The sequence below is a fragment of the Tympanuchus pallidicinctus genome, unplaced genomic scaffold (genome assembly GCF_026119805.1).
Source record: "Tympanuchus pallidicinctus isolate F22 unplaced genomic scaffold, pur_lepc_1.0 scaffold1, whole genome shotgun sequence".
Classification (NCBI taxonomy): Eukaryota; Metazoa; Chordata; class Aves; order Galliformes; family Phasianidae; genus Tympanuchus; species Tympanuchus pallidicinctus.
Window position 1 is genome coordinate 60,813,863 of NW_026294618.1, and position 27,835 is coordinate 60,841,697.

Here is a 27,835-nt window from a genome sequence, read left to right on the forward strand (position 1 = left end):
AAGTTTACAATCAGGGACTTGGGTGCAGAGCATACTGAGTTGAGTTCTCAACAGGCCAGATTCCACTTATTTTGTCAGTGAAGCTGAAAACACGAAACTTCAGGTACTGTATGTGTCAGTACTGAGTAAAAGTCCATTTCCATCTGTTTGTTCATTTGTCTCGGACAATATCATTATAAGGATTTGGGAATATTTTTTCTTTTTTACTGTCTTCATTGAGTCTAGTAGTAAATAAAAGTACTGCCACTTTAAATTTTGAAGGCTGCTTTTCTCATGCAGTTCCCATGATTTTCCTGAACGTTTTTAGAGAGTTGCCGAATATTTTTAGATTACTAGTCACTGTGGAATTATGTTTTGTACAACTCCTATTCGCTAAGAATGAAATTGATACCTAGCTTTGTTTTCTCAGTCTTGTGGATACTGAAAGAACTGAGTTAACTTCTTACTAACTTCACTCCCCTCAAGAAATTAACGGAATATTTATCTAATCTGTAGCTTTGAAGAACAGCACAAGAAATTCAGCCTGTGGATACATGACATGGAAGAAAGAATGAGCACAGAAGCATTAGGAGAGGTCAAAGAGCTTATTCCTGAGAAGAAAAAGGAGGTGCAGAAAGTAGAAAAGTTTCTGGAAGAGTTGCTGGCTTCAAGGTACATTTCTTAATATACTCTTATTTTTTTCCTCTGTTAAAAACATGTAGTAGAAGGAATAGTAAAAACACATCATATCCATTTATAAATTTTTCTTTCTTTCTGTTCTGTGAAATTCATATCTGACCAGATTAGTTGGATCTGATACAGTTGAATTTGTATTAAGAGCTCAAATAGCATCCACATCGGCAGTGAAATATTTCTAGAATTCAGACTTAGCCAGTGGGTGATGAAGTAATTGCCATTTTTAGTATACTGTGGTTTTACAAACTTTTTAAAATTGCTGTTCGGTTTGTCAAGATATAAAAGAAATAGCAGTAAAGTAGTTCAAGTGGTAGTCAAGTAGTTCTTGCCTCACAACACGCTAAAAGGAAGCACTCAGTCACTGTCTACTTGAGCCTGATGTAAGACATCTTGGTCTGATGTAAATTCCTGTAATCATAGGTTATCCGGAAGTTTGAGATTGAGGCTGTGTAAGGCCAGAGTTTTAATCCTTTTTACTGAGCCTTCTACCCAACCCCAGATTCAGTATCTAATCCTGGGCAAATGGCCTGACCATCATGCATTCCCACCTAAGTCTATAAACTGCTGAGAAGCTTTGGAAAGTGCAGAAAGGTAGTAACTCATGCAGAACTGGAAGTCTGAGAGCCATAAAGAAAATAAGTTAGCTTTTTATTTAAATGCGCAAAAGAAAGATTTCAGTATCATAATTTGGAGCATCAAAATCTGCAATAAATTGCCCTATTCACAAGTAAATATATGAATCAGTATACAATTATTTCTTTTAAATCTCTCCCAGCTACATTTTCTGTTAACTAGGATCTCTAACACTGGTGGAATATGTGATTATGTGAACAGTCTTCGTAACTTCTCATAGTTGCTATAACAATGTCATATGCTTTTTGAAATTGATTTGCAATCTCAATTCTTTCTTTCAGGGAATCTTGCGAAAAGCTGGCCCAAATTGCACAGGCTTTAAATGAGGAAGGACATGGTGCAGGAAGGGAAGTGCGCCTGGCCTCTCAACATCTCACCAATTATCAAAACATGGTCAAAACTGTCAAGGAGAAGCTGCGAACATGTCAACTTGCACTCCAGGAGCACCTCACTCTGGAGGAAGCACTACAGAGCATGTGGTCATGGGTGAAAGAGGTTCAAGAAAAACTGGCCTTGGCTGAGAGTACAGTTGGTAGCAAAGCCACGCTAGAGCAACGTCTGACACAAATTCAGGTAAAGAATAGTAGGACTGAACTTTATGTATCATCAAGATTATAACTATGTGAGGGCCACATCAATGGAAGAGGAATGGGTTTTTTTTGTTGTTGTTTTTTGTTTTTTGTTTTTTGTATTTTTGTATTGTATTTTTACACTGTTATAAAGAAGATGATTTGAATTTAAAACCACCTTAAACTGGGAGATGCAATGTGAGAAACAGGACGAAGTTTAATGGAGAGGAATGTGAGGTATTATATTTAAAGAGGAATGACCAACTGTGGAAGTGTGTATTCAGATTCAAAAGCTGTCTAATGGAGAAAGCCTTGAAACTATTCACCTAGAAATCCTGTGGCATATATATATTACAGGAGGTTTTCGAGAACAGGCTAGATAGACATCAGCTGGAAAGATTAGTCAAGCTGTGTGCTGCTGTCTTTCTGTGCAGTCCTTGAAATACTCATTATCTGCTACAATGTAAGCAATATTTTAGGATGACTAAGACAGTGAAATAACTGTAGGGAAAACCACCAGATTCCTTGCATAAAATAAGGGATGGACACCTAGAAAAACAGGAATTCATTCTGGACATGTTTGTCAAGGGTAAAGGAGTTCAGAAATTGTGTTCTCTGCTGAAAGAATAACAGCCTTCAGCTGCCAGCAGATTGCACTTAACATTTTTATTTATTTTGCCCCACAGGAGATTCTCTTACTCAAAGGAGATGGTGAAGTTAAGCTGAACATGGCTATTGGCAAAGGAGAACAAGCACTTAGAAGCAGCAATGAGGAAGGACAAAAGGTGATACAGACAGAGCTACAAAAACTGAAGGATGTTTGGAATGACATCATCAGCACATCCATGAGCTGGCAGAGGTAAAACTCACTGAAAAACATGGGTCAAACCCTGACACAATATAATTTCTGAATAGAATAGAAACTTTTGATTTCCTTCACCATTCTTACCAATCTGTTCTAGAACAAGTTTCTCCTTTGTTTCCAGTCGGACCATATTACTTAAATTTATTGTATTTTTTGTCCTCTGAAATCTCTTAATTGCTTTCCATTCTACTAAACCAGGCTATTCTCAATTTTTGTATTTGTAGATCTGATTACCTCTTCCTATGCAAAGATACTTTTTCACTACCAAATTCCACCCTCCTTTCATTTCTTTGAACATCTGACATTTAAATTCTGTTATTCAAGCTAGCAGCAGCCCTTCCCTATTTATCATCTATGAGTTTTACAAGCAATATAAGTTCCATCCTCTTAATCAATATTGGATAGAAAATGGACTTCTGCATGATCCTATTTCCTTAGCTTTCTAATAACATCAAAGTTTTCTCTGCATCAGAAAACTGTCATAGGTCTGTACTTTAAACAGCTGAATGCCAACATATCTCTGTCTTTAATATCAGTTATGGAAGGGGCTATGATACAGGTAAACAGGAGTTCTTCAACTAAAATTGATGTCTCTTTCTCTTATAGTCAAAAACAGTAATACAATTTGATCTAGAAATTTGTAATGGGATGCATTATGGTTTTATTCTAACTTCAAAAATTTATGTCATAAAATATTGTGTGTATTAGGGGAGACTATCATATTTTGAATGAAATCCTTACCATAGTCATAACTCCTGCTAAGTCCAATGGAATCAGAAATGCATTCCTCAATACAAGTCCCAGAGAGACTGGGAGATCTGCTAGGAGGAGCAATATATAAAGAAAGGTGTATATACATACATACATACATATATATAATATAAAAATACATAATATATAAAAATATATATTATATAAAAATACATACATATATATATATAAAAGAATACATATTTTCTCAGTATTAATGGTAAATATATATATTTATTATTAGTGGTAAAATGGACTATATATAACTGACTTATTCTTCAAAAAGTCTCTGGAATACAATTTAATTGTCAATAACTTTACATTTTATTGCTGTGATCATAATAAGCTTCACTAATGCTCTATGTTTTACTTTGCTATGCAGACAATGAAATATGTATTTAATTAGCATGAGACAGATATGTTGCTCATGTAACCTGTACTAGAGAAGCAGTTTTATCAGGTTATATGTAGCAGTAGCCCAAAGAACACACAAATTCTAGAATATCTTGGATTTAAGCTGATAGAGAAAACTAAAACAAGATGGAGGAAAAAGCATATTCTAAACATATTATAGATGACTACACAGACTAACAGGGTATAAATAGACATTTTTTGCTTAGACCTTTTGAAAGTTCTCATCTGTAATGCATATGTTTCTTTTAATGTAAGCTGCTTAGAGTCCCTCATCAGCCAGTGGAATGAGTATTTGGAAAAGAAAAGCCAGTTGGAGCAGTGGTTAGAGAAACTGGATCACAAAGTGGAGCAGCCTTTAGAACCACAGATAGGTCTGAAGGAGAAGTTTGCACAGCTGGACTACTTCCAGGCTATTGTTTCTGAGATAGAGGATCACTCTGGTGATTTCCAGCAACTTGCTGAAAAAACTGCAGAACTTTACAAAAAAACAGAGGATGATTCTTTTGGAGCAGCAGCTCAAGAACTGGAAACACAGTTTAATGACATCACAACTGTAGCCAAGGTAAGATAAAGGAAAAGGCTTCCATTTCAGGTAAAATTTTTAAACAATTGTATATAAGGCTAAATTTTCTTCATTTATAGTGCCTGAAAGACAGAATGTATTTGAATAGTCTTGCCTTTTGTTATAGTTGAATCTAATAAAAGTGTTGTGTGTAGTTTACTAAATATTCAGTGGAATGCAAAAAATATTGGAAATTGAAACTGGTACGGTTATGATTTTTTGAACATTGAAGAGCATATGTTTTATTCCTAGTTTAACATATACAATAATAGCTTCATGTATACGATAATACTTTGGAGAGTCTTCCAGATTTATTTTCATCTAGTTCTTTTTTTTTTTTTCATTCCTAGCACACATTAACCTAGAAAGATAAAAATGGAATGTCTCCTCGAGCAGAAAATATGGTCAGAAAGAGAAATATTATTTTCAGAAATATGCTAGTGTTTTGTATTATTTCAAGTCATTAATCACTGCAGTTGTTATACTGGTATACTATTTGGTTTCTAAGGAAAGATAAAGCAGCTCACGGAGCCCTTCCACCATGAAAATCAGAATGGTAACAGTAGTTCTGAGTTTGTCTGCATCTTCACATCAGCATCTTTACACCAGCAGGAGGCCACATAATAAGAAACAAATGTTGCTGTGAGATTGAAGTAAACAATATACACACCTTTAGCAATCTGATAGGAAGTATTGTCTGGGTTTTCATGTATTGAGAATACTGCTGATGACCTACATTGAAGTAATATGCTGTCTGTAAAATAAAGAAAGCCAAAGTGAAAAAAAAAAAAACACAGCAGAACAGAAGACCTAACGAGTTATCTGATAGGAAGAAACATTAAATGCAGAATACATGAATTTACTTGCTTAGAAAAAAATCTGTGCATTTTTGTTTCTTTGTTTTTTATAACGTAGATAGGAAAGTCAAAAAGTGGAATACAAGTTTGCTTCTGTCTTTTCCACTTTAATTTCTGGGGTAAGATTTCTCTTGTTTATAATTACCATCTAATCACACACTGACAGGTTTTTTCTATGATGAACTTTTGCTTTCTTTACTCTTTCCAGTTGGAAAAAAAAAATCCTATTTCTAGAGAATTAGCACACTTTCATGCTTGTCTAACTGCTTCTTTCAGTAGTATTGAAGCTGGAACAATATAAAAATTGATCCACTAAAATTGTTTAAACTTGTGTACAAAGAAAGCATCACAAGTTAGCATGGTAGTGTCTCCTAAAATCTATATACATCAATAAATTTAATTTCTTGGGCAATTTTCCTTGTTCCTCAAAATTAAAATAAAAATCCTATGTGTGGGTTTAAGAACAGATTATTTTTCTTTCAACAATTACTTGTCTTAAATGGACTAGAGTCTTCCAGATGGACTGACTGTCTGGGAATAGCTGTACACATCTTGTTCTGCAAAACAGGCCAGATGTGGACAAGAAATTGTATACAGACTTCAACGTCTTCTTCTGGAAGGAGATGCTGCATCAAGCTTATGGCAGATTGTTCTTTAAATCTATCTAAACCAGGATACAATCTAGGGAATTGCTGGGACTGCTGACAATCAGAGGTCAAAGATGCACCCAGGGAAAGAAAGCTGTACCAGAGAAGCTCCAAGAATTTGCATTGTACCTTTCTACTGAAGGCATTGAGGATATTCTCACACCTGTATTTCTGTTACAGCAGGCAGGCAAGAGATAGAGTTTTCTGTTAAACATATGGGAAATCTTAAACCAAGCAATTAGATATTAATAACTACCCTTAGGCAAATGGCATTCAGCTGTGGTTTCTTGAGAAATGCTCAAACAGAAAGCACTGAAAAGCTGGCCAAGGAGGGGTCACTCTGCCAGCCTGTGTCACTGCCAGCTTCAAGGGAGGCCCTATGGGGAACTGCAGTCTTATGAGCATGGCTGAAGTCACTGGAGGGCTGCACTCAGTAATGAAATTGGAGGACAGTATTGGATAAATATAGACTGCAGTTTGGTATCTGGAAAGCATAACTTTAACAAATGGTTGTGGTTTAAATTGGCAGGCAGGTGATCAGCACACAGTCATTCAGTCACTCGTCCTCCTCTTAGTGGGATGGGGAAGAAAACCGGAAGGAAAAAAGCAAATTAGAACGGATGGGTTGAGATAGAAATTACTTTCTAAGATGAGGGATGGGGGGGGGGGGGGAAGGAAAAAAAAGAGGATAACAGTTATAATATATATTATCATATATATTATGTTCTATGACAAAACAAATGACGCACAAACAATTGCTCACCACCCAACATCCAATGCCTAGCCAGTCCTGAGGCAGCAGCTGCCTGCCTGGCCAGTTTCTCACCATTTAAGTTTTTCTCTGCATGATGTCATATGGCATGCAAGGTCCCTTTGGCCAGTTTAGGTCAGTTATTCTGGTTCTGTCCCCTTCCAGCAACCTGTGCCTTCTCACCCCTCCTCACTGACAGGACAGTGATGAGAAGTTGATATGTCCTTGGCTCAGCACAGCACTGCTCAGCAATGACTAAAAAAACTGTTTTGTTATCAGTATTGTTTTTCCCCTGAAGTTAAGCCATAGCATCATACCAGACACTATGAAGGAAAAATCAGCTCAGTCTCCACAGAAACCAGAACACAAATATGCTGGAGTGATATTAAAATGCCAATAAGCACATTTAAAAAAAAAAAAAAGAAAGAAAGAAAGAAAAACAAACAACAACAACAAAAACAAAAAAAAGTGATAGAGTGGGTTTTGGGTTTTCTAAAAGCCTTTGACAAGGTTCCACAAAAAAGGCTATATGAGAAAGGGAGAAAGGTAAGCTACCACAGCATTGGAAGAAAGGTCTTTGATGGAGTAAAAATGTATTCCAGAGTAGGAAGAAAAGGCTAGTGGTTGTTTCAGAATGAAGAAGTTAACTTGAGTTTACTTGGATTGGGTTTAACTTGGATTCTCCAACAAACTATATGGGAACTAGTTTTGTTTAACTTCTTTGTTGGTGCCTGGAAAAGGGAGTGCAGAGTGACTCTTGGAAATAATATGCAGTTATCTTGGACAGTCCAATGACAATTCCAAAGGAACTGTCAAAAATATGAGCATGTGGGCAAAGAGGTAGTAGGTGTACTTCAATGAAGATAAATATAAGGCAGTATCTGTTGGGGGATAAAAATATCTGAAACTTGATTGCATGATTCTGAATTCAGAACTTGCACTTACAATCCAAGGGACCACAAAAAAATCACATTTTTTGTGATTTTGTAAATTGAATTGTTACGAGAGGAGCATATACAGGGTAGGATTCATCTTTTTGAAGTGAAGAAAGCTGAGGGAGAAATGCAGTCACAGGTTATAATGAAGGTAATGGTTATACAAAAATTTTAGTCACCAAATCTGACTGTTTGAAAAGGTATTTATTAAACCTAGTGGATTTTTTTTTTTAGTGATGTCTCCGCTCTTTAAAGTAGAGGTAAGCAAACTTCCACAATCTGCTGCTATGTATTATTATCAGGAGTTTTAAAAAGGAGATGGGCAAAGCAACTGACAATATATTTACAAACACACACTGAAGAAAAGGAGTAGGCATGAACTTTCTTATGTTCTTAATCTAGTAATTGTAAATGTCACAGAAGTATAAGGGAAACTGAGCACACGTTTGCAAGGTTTGTGTGTTATCCATAAATGATGCTGTGGAGAATATTTGGCTGGATGAGTCAGTAGTCAGACCCAGCAGAGCACTTCTCATGTGCTGAGTATGTGGTGCAGGTATCTCTACTTTGCTTGCATCAGAACACGTATTATGTCTCCTCCTGCCAATCTGAGGCTGTGCTGTGTTTCTGGTGGCTGTCTGTCCTCTGCTCTGTGGAGAACAGGACTGTGAAATGTGGTAAATTCATCATCTGTGGGGCAGCAGTAATCCCACAGCAGCACAGGGCCACCAAGCTGAGAAAAGAATTGGTGCCACACAGAGAGGACTGGATAAGACTGGCCTGATGATATGCCAGGAAAAGCAGCTGCTCCCTTCCCCACTTCCTGCAATGGCAGGACTTACTGACAAGTTTGTAGTCTTTTCTCTGGGAGAGAATAGTACTGACTGAAACTGGTAGAAGCCAGTGCCAGAAGAGGAGACCTACTCAAACCGTTCTTTCCCCCCATGCTCTTGCTCTAATGGTGTTATAGTTTGGTACAAATGAAGTAAATAAGGTGTGTATTTGCCTACCATGGGGCTCTTCTACTGCCTTAAGATGATGTTTATTTTTTCTAAGTCAGACACATGTGAACATTTTCTTTCATGTTTGTTGCATCAAAAGCATAAGGATTTGAAAACTTTGAGGATTAACTTTAGTTCACAGTTGTTTAGTTATAACCATCAAGGAAGCATTCCAAGAAATTATGATGATTATTTTCAGAAGGAACAGCAAAGCTTAATAATCTAATTAATTTTGAAAATCATTATTTGAATGTTGAGTTATTCAAAATTAAAAATATCTTCTGTTTAATTCATAACTGTTTGAAATGAGTTTAAGGACACTTAGGTCTAGATCTAAGTATTCACCTAGGACTGAAAGCTATTGAAAGCCTTATGATTAGCTCAGTTCACTTTTGGTTATTTTTGATAAACATTTCTGAGAGTTAGTTCTTATGAATTTAATAACAAATCAACATAGTGAGACTCAAGGCCAGTCTAGACCAGAACACTATTTCATCTGATTATAATACGGTAAACTGGCTCCACATGAAGATTATGTTAAAATATTGATGTGGAACCATGCTATCATTGCATGTTTGTGTCAGGGAAAGAGTCCTCTAAGAGTAAAAAAAAGATGACTTGGGCATGGCCTCTATTTCTGATGTGCTGGCTAAAACAGAACTTGACACTCTAAACATCTGTTGCACTTTTAAACAGCAGTACTCCTCAACTGCAATGCTCACTCTGTGACTCTGCTTAATACGTATGGAGACTTTCTTCTAAATAAGAGCTGTGTTTCTGCCAGCATTCCTGCCTAGACAAACCTAAATCACAACTTGTTCCTTTTAGAACAGCTCTCTGTACCAATAAAATCTGGACAAAAGCCAGGAAAGTGTTTAAGTACATTAATAGTTTTTTGGGTTTTTTTGGTTTTGTTTTGTTTGTTTGTTTTGTTTTGTTTTCCTTCTAAACAATAGGAGAAAATGAAGAAAGTGGAAGATATCGTGAAGGATCATTTGCTATACCTCGATGCAGTGCATGAATTCACAGACTGGCTCCATTCTGCAAAGGAAGAACTGCATCGCTGGTCAGATGCAACTGGAGATACATCAGTGATACAGAAAAAGTTGGCCAAAATCAATGTAAGAAATGTTATCTACCATGATTTCATCTGTGATTCAGAACCTATAATCCAGAGCATTCAAACTGTGCCATCTTGTTCTTTGTTTATTTGAAGTGGAGACTACATATCAGTGAGATGAAAACACACTTTCTAAGCTATGTGTTATTGCCTCCCTTCCTTAGCTTTACTAAGCTAATGTAGTGAAAGCACAAACAGAACTGAGTTAGCCACCCCATACACGGAAACAGTTTTCAATAGTGGAAGCCCAATGGCATCACAGAAGACTGTGACTTAACTGATTAATGAGCTCTGCCCTGTCCTTGTCCTTAAAACTGCTGTCCCCTGTCCCTTTAAGTACAGCTTCTAAATCAATGTAAAAAAGAACCTTTTGTGATTTGCATGAATTGGAGATGCATGAAATAGTGCAAGGATCATTCTCTCTAAACACTGGAAGCATAAGGGTTGCCTCTCTGTATCTATTCTCCTTACCCTCCCATCTCAGTGTGTCCATCCATTCCTAGGCATTCAATGGAAAGCAAGTTATGCATTTCAGAATGTAGCATTCAAGCAGTGTTTTAGCCTGATCCTACACAAGAATGGGCCAGTGAACAGACTAGAGGAGGCTACAGGACAGCCAGGTCAACTTACAAACACACCTCGATTCTCTTGGATAGTTTCTAGCCTCCTTTGTGCTTAAACTCCCCACGTATAATATGAGAAAGGGAGGAGACAGTAGTTCCTAGTTCATAACACTAACAAGATAATAAATAACATTACTTTAGCACATAGTGACCAGAATAATACTTGCATTTTCCAACTTTGAAAGCTGAAAACTACCGAATTAACATATAGCTTGTGTAAGGCTGAAACAGTCCGTTGTAGAAAGAATTCGGAAAGAAACAACCAAAAGCATAAAGCCACATGTGCAACCAATTATGGCACATCATAGATCACGAGTAGGCTGCCGAATGCTTTTTCTGTGCAGCACAGCTTTGTTATTAAAAGTGGCACCAACAGCTCCTTGTCTAAAACATTAGAAAAAAAGTTGTTTTCTGCGTCTTAACCTAAGCAGTATTTTTTCAGTATCTAAACCAGTTATTCCTCCCCTAAGCTTATGGAGGTTTCAGAACGGCTTTGCAATCAGCACGCAGCACGTACCCGCTCCTGACTGCGCTTTAGTCTCGTGCCGCTCCACACGCAGCATGGCTGTTCCCGAAGCGGTGCGGCTGGAACCGCAGCTCGGAGCAGCTCACAGCCTGCACTGCGGCTGCCCCACTCGTGGCGTGCCCCCTTCCCAGCTGTGGCCTGTTACCATGGCGATGTTGCTTTGCAGGAGCTGGTAGATTCTCGCCAGATCGGCGCGGGCCGCCTCGGCCGAGTGGAGACGCTAGCTCCCGCAGCGAAGCGCAGCACGAGTGCCGGCGGGTGCCAGCTCCTCGCCGCTGAGATGCAGGCCCTGCAGTTGGACTGGAAGCAGTGGGAAGAAAACGCTTTCCAGAGCCAGCGCAGCCTGCGGGACGTGCTGAGCCAAATGGCCGTGTCGGAGCAGGAGTTCGCCACGCAAGTTGCGCGGCTGGAGGAGGCCGTGCAGCGGTTCAGCGGGCTGCTGGCTGCCTGGTCGCAGAGCCTGACTCCCCTGGACAGCCGTCACACCGACACCGAGATCGTGGAGAGCTGGCGCAAGGAGAAAGTAAGCTCGCTTCTCTTTTCCAAGCTGTTTTTGGGTTGTAAATGTGCAGTGACTGAGGACAAGCAACTTCTTCCCGGTTGCACAGTCAAGGAATGGGAGAAGTAGCAAATAATATAATGCATTTATGAAAATTTGCCTTAAAAACTTTCCAAGCTTTTCTGTAACTGTATTCAAAGCAAGTAGTGTTTACAGAAAACATTTATTTGGTGTCTGCTGTACAAGGCTTAGCGAGTGCTGCCTGGAGCTCAGACATTAACATTTGGGCTTGACTGTAGGAAAACGAAGGAACTGCCTCTGAACTTCTCAGGCTGCTCAGCATTGCAAGCCAAGTCTGTGACTGGGAAAATATGAGGCATTTCCTACATGCTGAGCAGCAGCGGGAGTGATTTCTTTCTTACTTACAGTTTGTTGCACATGTGTTGATTTTATACATTCTGTTTCCTGAACTGTCCTTCACATTATGCATGTTAAGATCTTGTCCTGTATTTGAAGTTGTATTGGAAACTGGCATACTTGACTGCTTTGCTGTGGAATGTAGTGGAATTCAGAGAAACAGGCAGTTCCTCTTTATTTTGCTCTTCTAGCAAATATTTCACATGTAAATACAACACACACACGAATGTGTATTCACAATAATCAAGATACTTCTGTGTATGTATCTTAATTCATATGAATCACAGATGTAAAGATACACAGTATCTTATCCTTCCCTTCTTGTGTTACAACAAAGTACCTTCAGTAAAAGTTAATGCTTGCTTTCTGTCCTCTTCACTGAAGAAACAGTCAAAAAGTCCCAGAACAACTTCTGTTTAAACTGAGATTATAAATCTTTTCCTCTAGAGTCTGTGCCAAGTTATTTCTATGGCTTTCTCTTTCACAGAATTCAAAGATTTATGCCTTTGTGCCAGTACATAGCTGTATCAGTAATAGAGTTGAAGTTACACGGGAGTAAATAATAGTACAAATAAGCAAATGGTTATGTTTCAAAAAAGGAACATAGGGCATGAAATTGTCAGCAAGAAACAGCTGTAATTATGAGGACTTTTTTTTTTTTTTAATGAGTGGAATAAGACATTATTCAAGTGGAGTAAGACATGTTCATAAGACATTATTTTGCTAGTACTATATATGCTATGAATGTGCTGTCACTGTAAAGCTCTTTACTTAGATTCTAAAGTTATAAACTTAGGATAAGGAGAAGTATGCAAAGTAAATACAAGATGTGCTATGTGCAGCCCTACTATATAAAATTATATAATTTGAGGAAATGTTGTCAGGACAGTAGTCCTTAATTTCTGACCCAAGAAAATGGATCCTATTGTGAATGTAAAACAACATTGCAGCATTCTCTTTCCATTGTCTCGCAGCAATTCTGTTGTCATGTAAACCAAGGCCACAAGTTAAAAATGCATTTCCTAATTCTCAGATTCAGCAGGCTCACTGTTATTTTGTACTCAAGCTCTGTTCCTGTTAGATATGTGAGATATAATGTCACTAGATCTGGAATTTGCAATTCAGCAAATTATTTTGATAATTGTTGGATTTGAAGTTAAATTCAAGTCACTGGAACAGTGCTAACAGTTCTAATGTGTTTTCACTTTTGATGTATGTAAGTGGGTATCTGTTAGTTAACACTTTACAGTGAAAAATACTCTTTGTGGCAAATGATATTACAAATTTCAGAGACAAAAAGTATTTTCAGAACCTTTGCTGTATTTTTACGTATTTGATTTGTGGCTTTCCTAGACATTCAATTTTGTGCTGATAGGCAATTGCAAACCATTTACTATGTATATTTTCAGTCATTCTTTTGTGCAGATTCAGAAACACAACTGAGAACTTCCTTGCCCCACTTCCTTTGTCTTCTTTCTAATCTATCTTCACTTGCATGTGATCAGTTTCTTACAACAGTACATCCATTTCTTCCAGATCAGACCTTAGATTTAGCCAAAGTGTCAAACTGATCTCTGCATGCCAAATGCTCTGGTTTGCCTGCAGTGCAGAATTTTTGCTGCAGTGAATGTAACTAGCTAGAAGATTATTTTTTTTCTCTCTGTTAGTTTAAGAAGAATTCCCAAATAATAGCTGGCAGAGTTCCACAGTGGAGGTTACAGTATCACAGAATCACAGAATGTCAGAAATTGGAAGGGACTTTGAAAGATCTTCTAGTCCAATTCCCCTGCTGGAGCAGGAACACAGGTTACACAGGAACACAACTGGGTGGGTTTGAATGTCTCCAGAGAAGGAGAATCCACAACCTCTCTGGGCAGCCTGTTCCGGTGTTCTGTCACCCTCCTTTTTTTTTCCTCATATTTATGTGGAACCTCTTGTATTCCTGCTTGCACTCCTTGCCCCTTGTCCTGTCACTGAATGTCACTGAGAAGAGCCTGGCTGCGTCCTCATGAGTCCTCATGACACTTACCCTTATATTTAACATTATTGAAGTCACCCCTCAGTCTCCTCCAAGCTAGAGACCCAGCTCTCTCATCCTCTCCTAGTAAAGGAGATGCTCCACTCCCTTAATCATTCTTGTGGCTCTGTGATGGACTCTCTCAAGCAGTTCCTTATCCTTCTTGAACTTAGGGACTCAGAGATGCTATGGACATCAACATGAGGACTGTTTCCATAGGAGTAGTTATCACGTTTCTCCAAGTGATGTTAGCTAAGTCAACAAAACTACTTTTGTTTCTTTTTGACTTAGCTGTTTACACAGCAAGTCTTTCAGTGCAGCAGTGATGGCCAGTATCTCTCACAGGATTGTAACAAGATGTACTTTCAAATTATGAAATCTTCTAGAAATACCAAAGCTTTAGAAACTTTGTGAAATTTTGTAAATTCATTTTTTTGGACACAGCTCAAAATAGTTTTTATTGAGCATAGTAAACTCAATCTGGGTTTGCAACCTCAAAGCCTAATGGTGTTCTGGGTTGCATCAGAAGAAGAGTGGCCAGCAACGAGAGAGAAGTGATTGTCCCCCTCTGTTCTGCCCTCGTGAGGCATTAGCTGGAGTACCATGTCCAGGTCTGGGGCCTCCAACACAGGAAAGATGTGAAGCTTTTGGACAAGGTCCAGAGGAGGGCCGTGAAGATGATCCAAGGACTGGAGCGCCTCCCCTGTGAAGACAGGCTAAAGGAACTGGGCTTGTTCAGCCCAGAAAAGAGAAGGCTGTGGGGATACCTCACTGTGGCCTTCCAATAGTTAATGGGAGTATATAAACATGATGGAAATAAACTTTTTACATGGTTAGACAGTGATAGGACAAGGGGGAACATTTTTAAAATAAAAAAAGAGAAGATTTAGATTAAATGTTAGTGGAAAGTTTTGGACTGAAAGAGTGGTGAGGTGCTGGAACAGGTTGCCCAGAGAGGCTGTGGGTGCCTTATCTTCAGAAGTATTTAAGGCCAGGTTGTATGGGTCCCTGAGCAATCTGATCTAGTACTTGATCTATCAGCTGGCAACCCCGCCTGTGGCATGGGAGTTGGAACCTGGTGATCCTTGAGATTCCTTCCAACCCAAGCCATTTTATGATTCTATGGTATGATTTTCTATTCCTTAGTTGTATGTACTTTCATGTATACACAGCTAATTGACAATACCGTGTCTCATTTATTAAGACAAAATGCATGTCTTGGACTTTTCAATGAAAACTTTCTGAACTAAAAAAAACTGAAGAAATTTAGCCTCTGGAAACCCATAATTTCAAGTGAACCTCTGAGCTCCTGTGTGTTTGATTGTCAAAATGCTCTCAAAATGGATACACATGAATTGTAAATGAAATTGAATATGAAATTTAATTGTTTATTTATTTATTTACATATATTGTTCACTTCTTTTGTTTTAACAGGAAACATCGGATGCTCTGATAAAGTCTGAATATGTGATAGATGAGATCAAGACTCAGCTAAATGATCTTTGTAGATTTTCTAGAGATTTGAGTACTCATTCTTCAAAAGTTTCTGGGTTGATTAAGGAGTATAACAGGTATGTTTTTATCTTGTTTATAGCTAATCAGTCCTTTATGTGTTTGCATACAAGATTCATTTTAGGGAATCATTAATTGGAATTTTAGAATTTGAAGCAGAAGTCGACAGTGATTAGAAGAGTTTTTTTTATAGTGGTGTCAATAGAGATTGCAAAAAGTACCACTTCATCTTTTTTTTTAAGAGCCTAACTATGCTACCAAACTGAGCTTAAGCCAGTACCCGGTCTATTGTGAGAGGAATCTTTGTAAGAAACTGAGGTACAGCTGTAGTTAATTTGCCAGAAAAAGGAACTGTAACAGTTATTTATTTATTTGTTTGTTTGTTTATTTCATAATTTTATTCTTCATTTTACTCTTGTTTTATCTAAATCAGGGGAGCTAATTTTTTGTCTGTTTTCTTACATTCTCTTCGGTCACTATAGCTACTGACATCTGTACTTCAAACACAAAATTCTGCTGTCTCTTGCAATGATTGTAGTTTTTTGGCTTTTGTAAATGCAGAAGGGCATGATGATCCAAGTTGATCCTTTCTAATGTTACAAATTTAACTATGTCATTGAAGTTCAAATTGTAATTGCTGTATTTCCATGTCCTGTGCCTAGATAGGAAAAGGCTTGCAGAAACTATTTGTACTTAGAAGTACTGAATCACTCTAGAAGTGCTTATCTGTCGTATCTGTGAAACCCAATTTACATGCTTCACTTTTAAGGAATTTGAAACTTTTAATGGATTTCCTGATGCCTCAGTTAAGTGTTTATAGTTGGTGGGAGGAGTCCAAATTAACCTTACCTCGCTTCAGAGAACTAAGCAAGAGCATTGTCACCTAACAGAATCCTGCCTTTCTTCCCTCCCTTGTTCTCTTCTGCTTTCCTGATGTGATAAATTCAGCCTCTGCCTGCAAGCTTCAAAGGGATGTCAGAGTAAAGAGCAGATTTTGCAGCAAAGATTTCGGACGAGTTTCAGGGACTTTCAGCAGTGGCTGATCAATGCAAAAGTCACCACAGCCAAATGCTTCGATGTACCTCAGGATATCAGTGAAGCTTCAGCAAATCTACAGAAAGCACAGGTAAATTTATGCCAACAAATCATTCACTTAAGGGAGATCAATCTATTTCATATATTACAATGTTGACATTGTATATATATGTGTGTGTGTGTATATATATATATATATAATACATATAACATATATATATATATATATATATATGTTACAATGTGGAAAAAAAGGTATGTTTTGAAGATAGAGAGAGCATAATTGAAGGGGCACCAGATCTGGGACTTAGTATCTGAAACTATTTTAAAGTTACATAAATATTTTTTTCCTCAAATATGGTAATAGACCCCTTATAAAGTAAGAGCAGGGTAAAAATGTATGCAGTGCAAGCCGGTATTTAAGAAGTATATTTTTCACAGAAAGCTAAAACAAGCTAATGTGTGAAAAGGAATGCCAATTAAAATGTTACTTTATTAAAGCAAGTAAATTTTTCTATGAGTAAAATATAACCGTAGCTTTAAGGAAAAATAACAAAGTTAGAATTGCATAATGAGAATAAACCTTCAGATAGACAAGAGAACAGGAGAAATTCTTAACAGTTTCACAGAAGATACCAAGACCAAAACACTTCCTTCTGCTCCTGGTAAATTTACTTTCCTTTGCTTAAATGGTTTATTTAAAAGGGTGAACAATACCGCATTAAAGTGGAAATTTTTTTCTACTTCAAACTGAGAGATTTTTTTCTGAGTAAATATGAAGCATTAAAAAAGCCAGCAGATTTTGACCATTAATAAAAGAGTTCTTAGCAAAAATAGTTTCCAATATTGGTCAGATTTTTATTTTATTGCTTAAGCTTCTTAATTGCACAAGGACTTAGATTGTCCTCCTTATTTGTGAATGCTACTGTAGATGGAAATGGACTTTTTTTTACATGTATTAACTGCATTAAGACCTCCAGGAATGTCATAGGAGCCTATGTAAATGCCATTTTTATTTTTGTTAAAAGCTATTATTTTGTCTGCTAGCACAGTTTACATCATTAAGTCACAAGGCAATTGCATCTTTGATTTTTAATTAAGAAAGAGCTTGAGCAAAGTATTTCAAAGCTTACAGACCCTTTGCATTCACTTCTCGGACCTCTAGTGAAGCACATAATCAGAATCTTTATTTATTTATTCATTTTTTTATCGAGTCCTTTACTTACAACATGAATGTAACCTGATGATATTTTTCTACTGTGTAAGCATAATAATAGTTTAAAGTAACTTCATGTTTGAGACTGCTAAATTCATTTGAATCCTAAATGCTCACAAAATCTTAAAAAAAAAATTACAAGTTATAAGAATATTATTCCAGCACACTGGAATTTAAAAATCTCATTATTTCCTTACATTACCTAATTCTTTAACATGGGTTTCCATACAGTTCTTGCGCATCAAGATTGTGCAAGAATTCTCTGAAGAAGAAACTTTGAGCCAGGCAAAGTAAAATAAGGATATAGAGGATAAATCACACAGTTTAGATGTTGCTAAAGTTCTAAGCCTTAACCCACACCCCTACACACTGATAGGATGGCCAGTGTGGCTGTCTCCAGTGTGCAAGGCAGAGTGTTCCCCTGCTTTCCTGAAATGAAAGCCATACTGTCTTCTGTACTGTGAATGCTTCAAGAAGTGTAATGCCTGACTGAAAGACCAGTAATGTCTCACAAAGTTCAGATGACATAGATAATCCTAGAATCAGTATATACATAATTTAGGCACTTCTGGATTAAGTAGCTATTATCCCTATAATATGTATGATTGTCTCTCATAAATATGAATAATATTAAAATAGAATAAACTGAAATATGAATTAATAAAATAGCGTGCAGAGATAGTAAACTCCTATTTCTGTTAAATTTTCTGTAAGCTTACCATTGACCTTTACTGGGACCCAAAGCTATCAAATAGGACTTTTGCAGAATGCAAACAGAAAGGTTTTTTTATCGTTTTTAGGAATTCTTATCAGAAAGTGAGAATGGACAACAGAAATTAAACTTGGTAGCATCCAAAGGTGAACTGCTGTGCTCTATTTTGCCAAAAGAAAAGGCTAAAGTTATCTTGGACAAATGCGCTATGGCTAAGGAAGACTGGAAAAATTTTATCAGCGCCCTCCGTCAGAAGGAATCTGCATTGGAGGTATTGAACAAAGTCATAGCGGAGAAATATTGAGTCTTAATTGCCTCTTTGCTTTTTGTTTCAGACCACACCTACTTAATAGATATCCTTAAGATTTCTCATATTAGCAATAGGTGTTTATGATGCAACATAATTAATAGTTACTTTCAAGAGGTCTTTTTTCCGTTTCCATTTTACTCATATTTACTTACATCCTTCCCACCTACTTTAATTGGGGTGTTTCATGTGGAAGGGTGTTGTTAAGAGTAACTGAGAGCAGCAAAGACAGCAATGGCTGAAATTACCATAAGCATTAGAAAGGTATTGGATTACCAGAATACATTAAAATACATTTTCTTTTTAAAAATCCTAAAACCCTGAATTCTGACACCTGTGCTGACTGAAGCTCCAGTATGGTGAGTAAACATCATCACTTTTACTGCAAATTCATGAAAAGTAAACAATTTGAACAACTTTCTAAACACACCCCAGTGCCCATCTCTGTTCAGAATTCACAATTCAGCCAGCACGTATTCGCATATATGGTGAATGGCTTTATAGTGTTCTCTCTTTTGACTTCATAGATTTTAAGGTCAAAAAGTCTTAGCTAAAATTCCTTGCGTTTCATAGAAGAATTAAAGTTCTTAGACCCTCCTATTTCAGAACAGTAATGTCTAGTCAGCTGAGCAAAAAATTGTAAATAGATTTAGTATGTTGTAAAATAAGTTTTTTTCAAAGAAAATTCTTGGATAGAAGAAGGCAACTTTTCTCATCTCGGGGTAGACATTGGAAAGAAGATTTCCTTAGATGTTAATCTTTTTAAGCACAGCATTTTTCAGTCTCATAAGACTAGTTTTACAGTATGATGTTAAAATTATAAGGCTAAAAAGAAAATGAAGTCAGTCTGAAAACATATAAATAAAATAACCAGGACATAAAAACTGTCCTGTTTAGGTTTCTATTCCATATGCATTTTTTCAGGTCTCATTTTAATTATGCAAAATAACCCTATGAGAATATTATACAGGCACTTAAAGGAATGCCTACATTTAAAACCAAGACTTTATATTGAAAGAAAATATGATCAGAAATAAGCCTTGGGATAAGGTTAAGCTTAGTCAAACAGCCTCTAGGAATAATGGCAGGCCTTTTAAAAGTGGGTTAGTGTGAATGACTGCAGGCAGTTGTAAGATAACTTCCTAAAGTAGCCTTGCCTCATGCACTCGTGGTTGTGTGAGAGACTTCTCTTCAAAGCTAATAAAGTCAAAGCTTTGTAAAGCTTTCAGTCCAGATAAAACTTGTTTCAGCCTCTTCTCAACTGTGTAAACATCCAACAGTTACCTTTGTTTTGTATTAAAGAGGTATTATCTCAAACTTTTCTTTCAGTATCTCTGTAGTGTGAGGAGTAGAGCCAGTATCATCTTATTTTGAACAGCTGAGGTGATATTTGGCTGTAACAGTGCATATTTTGTGTACTTGATCTGTGGGTTGTGCATTGCAATTTTATTCAGTGTAATGGAATTGTTCATAAATTTGTGTGTGCATCACGTGCTTTCCCAGAACTTAAAGATCCAGATGAAAGACTTTGAAGCGACTGCTGAGCCTCTGACAGAATGGTTGAGCACAACAGAAAAGATGGTACAAGGGAGTAGCAGTCGTCTCCATGACCTTCCTTCCAAGAGGAGAGAACAGCAAAAGTTGCAGGTGATTTCTCAACTTTTAAAATAGAGCCAGCCTTTCATCATCCATTCTGCTGGCCTCATTGATGTGTTACAAGAGCTTGATCATTCTGTCATTCTTCATCTCTCTCTAAATAAGATGAGAACTACTTTCAAGAATTGCTTTTGATGGTCCTGTTCTGTTAGTGTTTGCATCTCCGAATTTCTTAGGACACACTGCTTTATTGCTATAAATGTATGGTGTGCTTTTTTCAGTACACTTGCTGTTTGTCATTTCTGTTTTTCATGGGCGATCCAAACTTCTCTTTTGTCTGCTTTCTTGCACTCACTTGTAATATTTATGTGCCTATGCTTTACAGTCTGTCCTTGAGGAAATAAGCTGCCACGAGCATCAGCTCAACAGGCTAAAAGAGAAAGCTCAGCAGCTGTTGGAAGAACAAGCTGTCAGCAAAAGCTTTATGCGCAGAGTGTCTCAGTTGTCTTCACAATACCTTACTCTAAGCAATCTGACAAAGGTAAAGCACTCACTGCATTTGCTCTTAAGTTGTTTCTTTGTTGTGTGTGGGATAAGACTGAAAAGTGAAATGTTTCAGTTGTCTTGCATCCCTCCTCTGTGGTATGTCTGAGCAATGATCTTTTGTGCTGGCTTTAGAAAGTGAGAAATAAAGACCTGTATAACTCCATGGGTTGTCAATAAAATGCAATTGTGTTGTGTTTTTTTTTTTAAAAAAATTTAATTAAAAAACAGTCTGGTTGTCAACAATTTTCTCCTCAAGAAATGTGCTTTTCATTTTCATTTTTTCAGTAACTAAAGATAAGTGGCACCTGGGAAAGTGTTTTTTATACTTTAAAGGAGTTGAAGGTTTGTTCGTTAGGCTGTTTTGTTTTGTTTTTTAGATGGAAATGTTGTTAGTGAATTACATCCTGTAAAGATGACTGTTTGCATTGTATTTTTGTTTAAAACTTAGAGTTTGGCCTTCAACATTGTTTTAAAATTATTACTCATGAGACTGCTCTTGAAGGGTCAGTAAGAAGCATAGGTCATAATACTGTAATTTGTAAGGGTAGGAACGATTAGTTTAACCTAACTGTTTTGCTGAGTTGTACTCAGCAAGAAACTTCAGCATTAAATATTCCATCTCTATTGTTTTATCAGGTTAGGTCTTCATATCAGAACTGTCATTTTTCATATTATGCCAGTCATGAAGAAGGCATTGAATTAGGCTTGTGGTTACTACAGTAATAATTGCTATGGGATAACAATTCAGTTAACAAAGCATTTGCTTGAGTAATTGCAGAATTATTTTTGTTTCTAATTTCTGTCTTTATGAGTAAAATTATAAAGCATCCCTAGATCTGTGTGATTTACTGGAAGCGTGAAAGGGAAAGATACATGAGTTATTAACGTTGGTTAATGTGGACAGAACTTGTAGGAAATGTTAAGATGTGAGGATGGTGTCTGAAGCAGAAGATACATCTGCTCCAATCAGTGAGGGAAATCCCAGAGTTCCTTAGATAGCCATGAATGTTTGAGACAAATCCCTTTCTAACTTTCTTAGCTTATTTCAACAGCTTGACTTTATGTCAAGGTTGGACCTATTCTTCTGGTTATTTTAATATCAATAAAGCGATGTTGCTGCAGTGGCATAGCTTCACATGCTTATATCTGTGTTGTGCATGGATAGGTTTCACAAGATCTTTAAGTCTTTGAATTGGTATGTGTAAATAAATAATCCTTTAACACTTACTGATTCTGATTGCTGTATGAATTGTAGGAGAAGGTGTCCAAAATGGATAGGATTGTAGCAGAGCACCAGCAGTTCTCTCACGATTTCAAGGACCTCCAAGACTGGGTGGCTGATGCAATTCACATGCTGGAGTCGTACTGTCATCCCACTGCTGACAAAAATGTTCTGGACAGTCGAATGTTAAAGCTGGAGGTATGTAAATAGCTGTAGCATATGTTGATAAAACTGTGCAGAAGATAATAAAAGTCAGTGCAGAGAAAACAACACTTTGATGTCCATATTTTGACTGTGGCTCTAAATTTGATACAAACCCTCCAAAATATAGGGATGTCACAAAAAGATTGTTGTTCATTGCTTTGGGTTCGTGCTTTCATGCTTTTCATGATTTTACATGCTGCAAGCTAAGAGTTTTTAATTCAGTTGCCCAGTTGTTAATGCTACTGAGTTTCTATGTTATAAAATTTGTTTTACAGGCAGATCCCAGTATTGCAGAACAATACTTTGGCTCTGTAGAAGAGTTTTTTTATCACATCTTTTTTTTTTTTTTTTTTTTTTTTTTTTTTTTTTTTCCCTCTGAATAAATCTTCCAATTTTCCCTCTAAATGACATTCTTTTCAGAATGTTTCCACTATCTTTGATGCACTGGAAGCATCTGCGTAGATTTTGTATCTAGTTAACATATTCATGACCATTTAGTGATAAAAGATAGAACAAAATCTACTCACTTTTTAGGGACTGCTAACATTGAAACAAGAAAAGGAAATCCAGATGAAAATAATTCTGACAAGAGGAGAATCTGTTCTGCAAAATACTTCTCTGGAGGGAGTACAAGTGATTGAACAGCAGCTACATACCCTAAAGGACAGCTGGGCTTCTCTTCTGTCTGCGTGTATCCGGTGCAAGAGGTAAAAAGCATATGAGATGCGTAGTGATGCACTGTCAAATGTTTTTAAAAGTTTATACACAGTTTTATTATTTCAGGAGTCAAATTAATGAAAATAACTGCATGTGCCTAACATCGCAAGTCTGAAAGCCTTAAATGACCTATTTCAATTAAATAGAAAAAGGAGAGACAAGAGTGAGGGGTTAAACTTCATTAACATATTCTTTTAAAAGTGGATTCTGTGTTCATAAACAGTCTATAAATTTTATTTTGAATTGCATAAAATGTATTTTTCTTAATATTAAGTGTAATGGTTGTTCTATCAACATACTGTCTGGTTTTCCACTTGTTAAATTTCACAGGAGATACTTTAATTACAGTGTCCAATAGTGATGATTAAAGAAGAAATGCTGAAAGTAATAATTAAAATCAGAAAAATAAATGCAGACTTGCATAGTGGAGAATAACTAGTTGGAAATATTTCAATTTAAAACAAACAAACTAATTAAACATTGCAATGCAGCTGCAGAAAATTTCTGATTTTAGGTTTTATGCTTCCTATTCCATTTTATTTACTAAACTTCGTGCACGTATCACCTAGCTACATCATTTAGTGGATCTCAGAAGTTTGAAAACTTCAGTTCTGTTTACCATCTAATCAGTGCTCCTAATTAAATCCTGTAGGATTTTAACATTTGTGTCTCTGTTTATCTTGTGATACTTATATCATGGTCCATAATAACTACATATAGCAATGTCTCAATATTTAACTAGCATGAGAACATCCAGTATTTAAAAAAAAAAAAAAAAAGTGTATTTTTAAATTACAGTCAACTGGAAGGAGCTCTCTCCAAATGGACAAGTTATCAGGATGATGTTCGCCAGTTTACCAGCTGGATGGATAAAGTAGAAGCAAGCATGAATTCTTCTCAAAGGCAGTGTGCTGAACTGAGGGAAAAAGCAGCTGCCCTCAGCAAAGCAGAGGTATGTTTGCTTTACAGTGAATCAGCAACAAACACATACCAGCAACGAAAAAGGCTGACTAACTGCAAGATTAATCTGTAGTTTGTTTTAATGCTGCTCATTCTTAAATGCATCATTCTCTTCTGATTTTACAGCTACTCAGTGAAGAAGTGTTGAGTCACAGCAGTCTGTTGGAGACGATTGAAGTAAAAGGCAGTGGAATGGCTGAGCATTATGTCACTCAGCTTGAACTCCAGGAACTTCAGGAGCGATATAAGTTGCTCAAAGACAGAACAAGGGTACAGTTTTTCTTTATAACACATCACTTTTTTTTTTTTTTTTTTTTTTTTTAGTTACAGTTAAATTAAGAGTTTGGAATAAGCTATAACTTAACGTATATGACCACTTAGTTTTTGTACCACTGAGCTTCAGATCTTTCTAGAAAGGTTCTAAAGATCTGAATCTGAAAAATTACTCAAGCTAATAGCTTGAGGAATTCTCTGTCAAAAGTCTAACTGACTTAGTTTCAATATGATTTTACTCATTGTGACTGAAAAGTTGGAAGCATATCTGAATACCTCTGGTTTGCATAAATAATAATAATAAAGTTTTGCAATAAATGTAGTTAGACAATCAAGTAAACCAAAAGGTTTTGATGGTTTAAGAATTTTACTGCTGAACACAATCATCATTACCAAGCAAACTGACTGTAATGCCAAAAGATTCAACAGGAGTTAGACTTGATGATCCTTGTGGGTCCATTCCATTCTGGAAAAGATTAGAGCACACACAGATAAAACAAAGTTTATCTATTTATTTAAGAGATCAGAAAAAATTCTAAGCTCTTCTTGACAGCCTCAGTAAAATTAACTTAAATCAGTGTAAAAATTAAACAGTTCTTTTGTTTTTATACACTGGATTGTTACTTAATAGTGATCACAGGGTGAATCTCACAAATAACAAGCTTAGATGACAAATCTTTAAGAACAAATATATGTATGCTCACATTTGAGCTCTCTTTCCTTGTTTTTGATCAAGCCATCCTCAGAATGCAGACACACGTGAATTTTAGGAAAACTCAGTGTAAGATAAAAACTCTTCACCTTGATGTCATTACTGGATTTATATTTTCTTGGTTCAATGATACTCTAAGATACATATCTGTAAATATTTTTTACAAATAGGAGGCAGTAAAAAAAGCTGAAGAATTGCTTAACTTACATCAAGGGTATCAAAGAAATCTGAAGGCATTTGAAACATGGCTGGAGGAGGAACAGGAAAAACTTAGCTGCTTATCACACCTTGAAGGTGATGCCCAGAAACAAGAGGCAACACTCCGAGACCTACAGGTACAGCGTGTGTGACATTGTAACTAAAACAATAATGGAATAATATTATCCTTAACAATTCACTTTTTTTCTACTTGAGAGCAGCTTGAGAGCACATTATATCTAAGTAATTTTTTGCTTACAATTGGATCCAGTAAAGCTAGCAGAAATGCTGACGTTCATTTCCAGAAAGTATCAGACTTCTAATTAATTCTTCAGTCATGTTAATACTTTAAAGTACTGAATTTATTTTAGATGTTGGTCTGCACTGCAGATACTACCTTGTCCTTTTCCTCTGTTTCATAACGTATCAAAAGTATTATTTTCTTTGAGTTTCCATCTTCTGTTGCTTACAGTCCAATATTATAAGCAATACTTACTTGCCTACTTCAGGCAGTTCTGGTTATCCAGATTGCCTCTGGTGGTGTCAACAGTTTATGGGCTGGTTCAGCCTCGTTCCATGACTAACGGGGCAGGGGGACCCATGGACCCATACTGTAGGAAAGGAGAAAATGGGAAAAGGGTAAGTAGATGGGCCTAAAAACAAAACAGTGGCAACCATCTGAGGAAGAAAGTTGACTTACTAAATATGATATCAAAATGCAAGATAGCACAATATAATACAATATAGTTGGAATCAAAGCTAATAATTCAAATTAAATGAGAGAAAGTGTGTTCAAAAACTGAAGGCCTTACACTAGTGCTGAAGGAGAGACGGCTAGGAAGTACACATGCTGCAGAGATGATCAGAAAGGTTGAGGGAACTTCTCGTGACTGACCAGCAGTTTTATCTTTCCCTGTGAATAGAAAATGCAAACAGAACAGTGAACAGTCCTTTGGGATATGTTGTTCTCTTCTGAGAACCAGGTAATCAGAAAATAGGCAATCCACTGAGCTGAAGCATTAAGTCTTTAACTCCCAGTGCACTACATGATGTTATGATGTAGAATACTGTTTCCTAAGCAGATTGGCATACTTTCTAATGAAGTTCTAATAAACGTGAAAAAGTCATGTATATCCAGAAGAATGTATAAAGAATTATTTTGGAATAGCATATCAAACACATATATAAATAAGTAGGTATGTTAATTTTTGAAAGAGGCCTCACCTTATTCCTTGCTTTTATTACAGATGTAATATCTGAGTTAGTCTCAGAGTGCCTTTGACACAGCTGGAAACCTTTAAATTTAAGTTTATGATGAATGGATTGCAGGCTGTCATGACAACTCAGGCAACTACTGTTTCAGAACTCATAAAAAGATTAGGAGGAGAAGGAGTTTAATGCATATGCTGTCAAAAATTTTCTAGAATTTATTTGTCCCTACTACCAATACTGGGTTTGCTTTTTAAGTGATCATGCCATCAAATTGTTCTTAGTGTAATGTGTCTTCAACCATAGAGCCCTAAAAGTAATGTCTGTTTCACTTGAGGTAACTGTTTTTGTCTGCAGAAGAACCAGGACTTCATGTGAAATGTGTGATAAAAATTGTTAATGTAAGCGTGTATCCATAACTCTGCCTTAACAGGAGCTGCAGGTCTGCTGTGCAGAGGGGCAAGCATTGCTGAATGCTGCTGTCCGTGCCAGAGAAGAGGTGATTCCTTGGGGCATGCCACAGATAGAAGACAGAGCCTTGGAATCCATACGGCAGGACTGGCAAGTTTATCAGCACAATCTTTGTGAAGCAAGAAGCCAATTAAATGCTACTGTTAGCAGATTGAGGTTAATGGAGAAAAAATTTCAGAAGGTTAATGACTGGATAACAGAACTGGAGGAGAAAGTTGATATCAGGACTGGAAGGCAGTCTGGTAGAGCAACAAAAGAGATGCAGCTTCAACAAATGAAGGTAAATAATACAGTTAAGGAATTCCTGAAACAAAATACCATGTGAGTTTTCTGCATCAATGCTTACTGTCAAAATTCCAGAAAATCTTTCAATAAATTCTGAGTGCATTCCCCCATTTTACTAATTAAAATATGTCTGTACCAATGTTGAAATCTCATAAGGAGATCAGAAATTCATATGCTCTGTGGAATGTAAAGACATTACGGATCCTGAAACAAGAAAGAGTTAACGCAATAACAAAAGTAAAATGTAATGAACTATGTTTTGAACTCTTTGCTGTACTGATGTAGCAGTATTTCTTTGTCACTGCAAGGAGAAGACATTGTTCTAAATAAACACAGGAAGTAGACTGGTGAAGATTTAAGGTTCTGTTTTACAGTCTCTTTTAAAATGTAGACAACATAAAAACTACAGGAAGTCCAGCTTGCATTTCTATTATTATTCAGAAAAAAATACTAACCGTACTGCAATAAAATGGAGACAATATTGTTGCAGCTCCATATTTATAATCATATATTTGTTTTCCCTTCAGTAATTTCCTAGTTGCAACTAAATTCCTGTTGTGTTTAAATCATTTGAATTAGCCATATAAACTGGATTATGTCTTTTGTCATAGAAATGGCATGAAGAAATTACAATATACAAAGATGATGTGGAGGAAGTTGGGATATTAGCTCAACAAATACTAGAGGAAGGTCTCACTACCAGTGGAATGGGAAGCCAGGCTACACAGCTTACATCTCGATATCAAACTCTTCTTCTTCGTATCTTGGTGAGTTACGAAAGTTAATTCATTAACACGTC

At 36.7% G+C, this 27,835-nt stretch overlaps 1 protein-coding gene and 1 long non-coding RNA gene across 2 annotated transcripts in view; one reads left to right on the forward strand and one right to left on the reverse strand.

Annotated features, from left to right (window-relative positions):
• The window catches only part of SYNE1 (spectrin repeat containing nuclear envelope protein 1), a 282,683-nt gene that overhangs the window by 122,800 nt on the left and 132,048 nt on the right, over nt 1-27,835 (forward strand). Inside the window, exons 50-67 of the mRNA XM_052694476.1 lie at nt 496-651; nt 1,590-1,881; nt 2,564-2,736; nt 4,162-4,468; nt 9,616-9,780; nt 11,095-11,451; nt 15,296-15,432; nt 16,322-16,499; nt 18,425-18,607; nt 20,147-20,290; nt 20,625-20,780; nt 22,041-22,205; nt 22,746-22,918; nt 23,727-23,880; nt 24,015-24,158; nt 25,044-25,208; nt 26,714-27,031; nt 27,648-27,803. Coding sequence (XP_052550436.1) covers nt 496-651; nt 1,590-1,881; nt 2,564-2,736; nt 4,162-4,468; nt 9,616-9,780; nt 11,095-11,451; nt 15,296-15,432; nt 16,322-16,499; nt 18,425-18,607; nt 20,147-20,290; nt 20,625-20,780; nt 22,041-22,205; nt 22,746-22,918; nt 23,727-23,880; nt 24,015-24,158; nt 25,044-25,208; nt 26,714-27,031; nt 27,648-27,803 — 3,523 coding nt within the window. The remainder of the gene's footprint in view (nt 1-495; nt 652-1,589; nt 1,882-2,563; nt 2,737-4,161; nt 4,469-9,615; nt 9,781-11,094; nt 11,452-15,295; nt 15,433-16,321; nt 16,500-18,424; nt 18,608-20,146; nt 20,291-20,624; nt 20,781-22,040; nt 22,206-22,745; nt 22,919-23,726; nt 23,881-24,014; nt 24,159-25,043; nt 25,209-26,713; nt 27,032-27,647; nt 27,804-27,835) is intronic.
• LOC128086277 (uncharacterized) lies at nt 2,899-11,215 on the reverse strand. The gene is made up of 3 exons (XR_008209319.1): nt 10,920-11,215; nt 5,139-5,222; nt 2,899-3,560 (listed from the first exon to the last, which is right to left on the reverse strand). It is a non-coding gene; the product is annotated as an uncharacterized LOC128086277 (long non-coding RNA).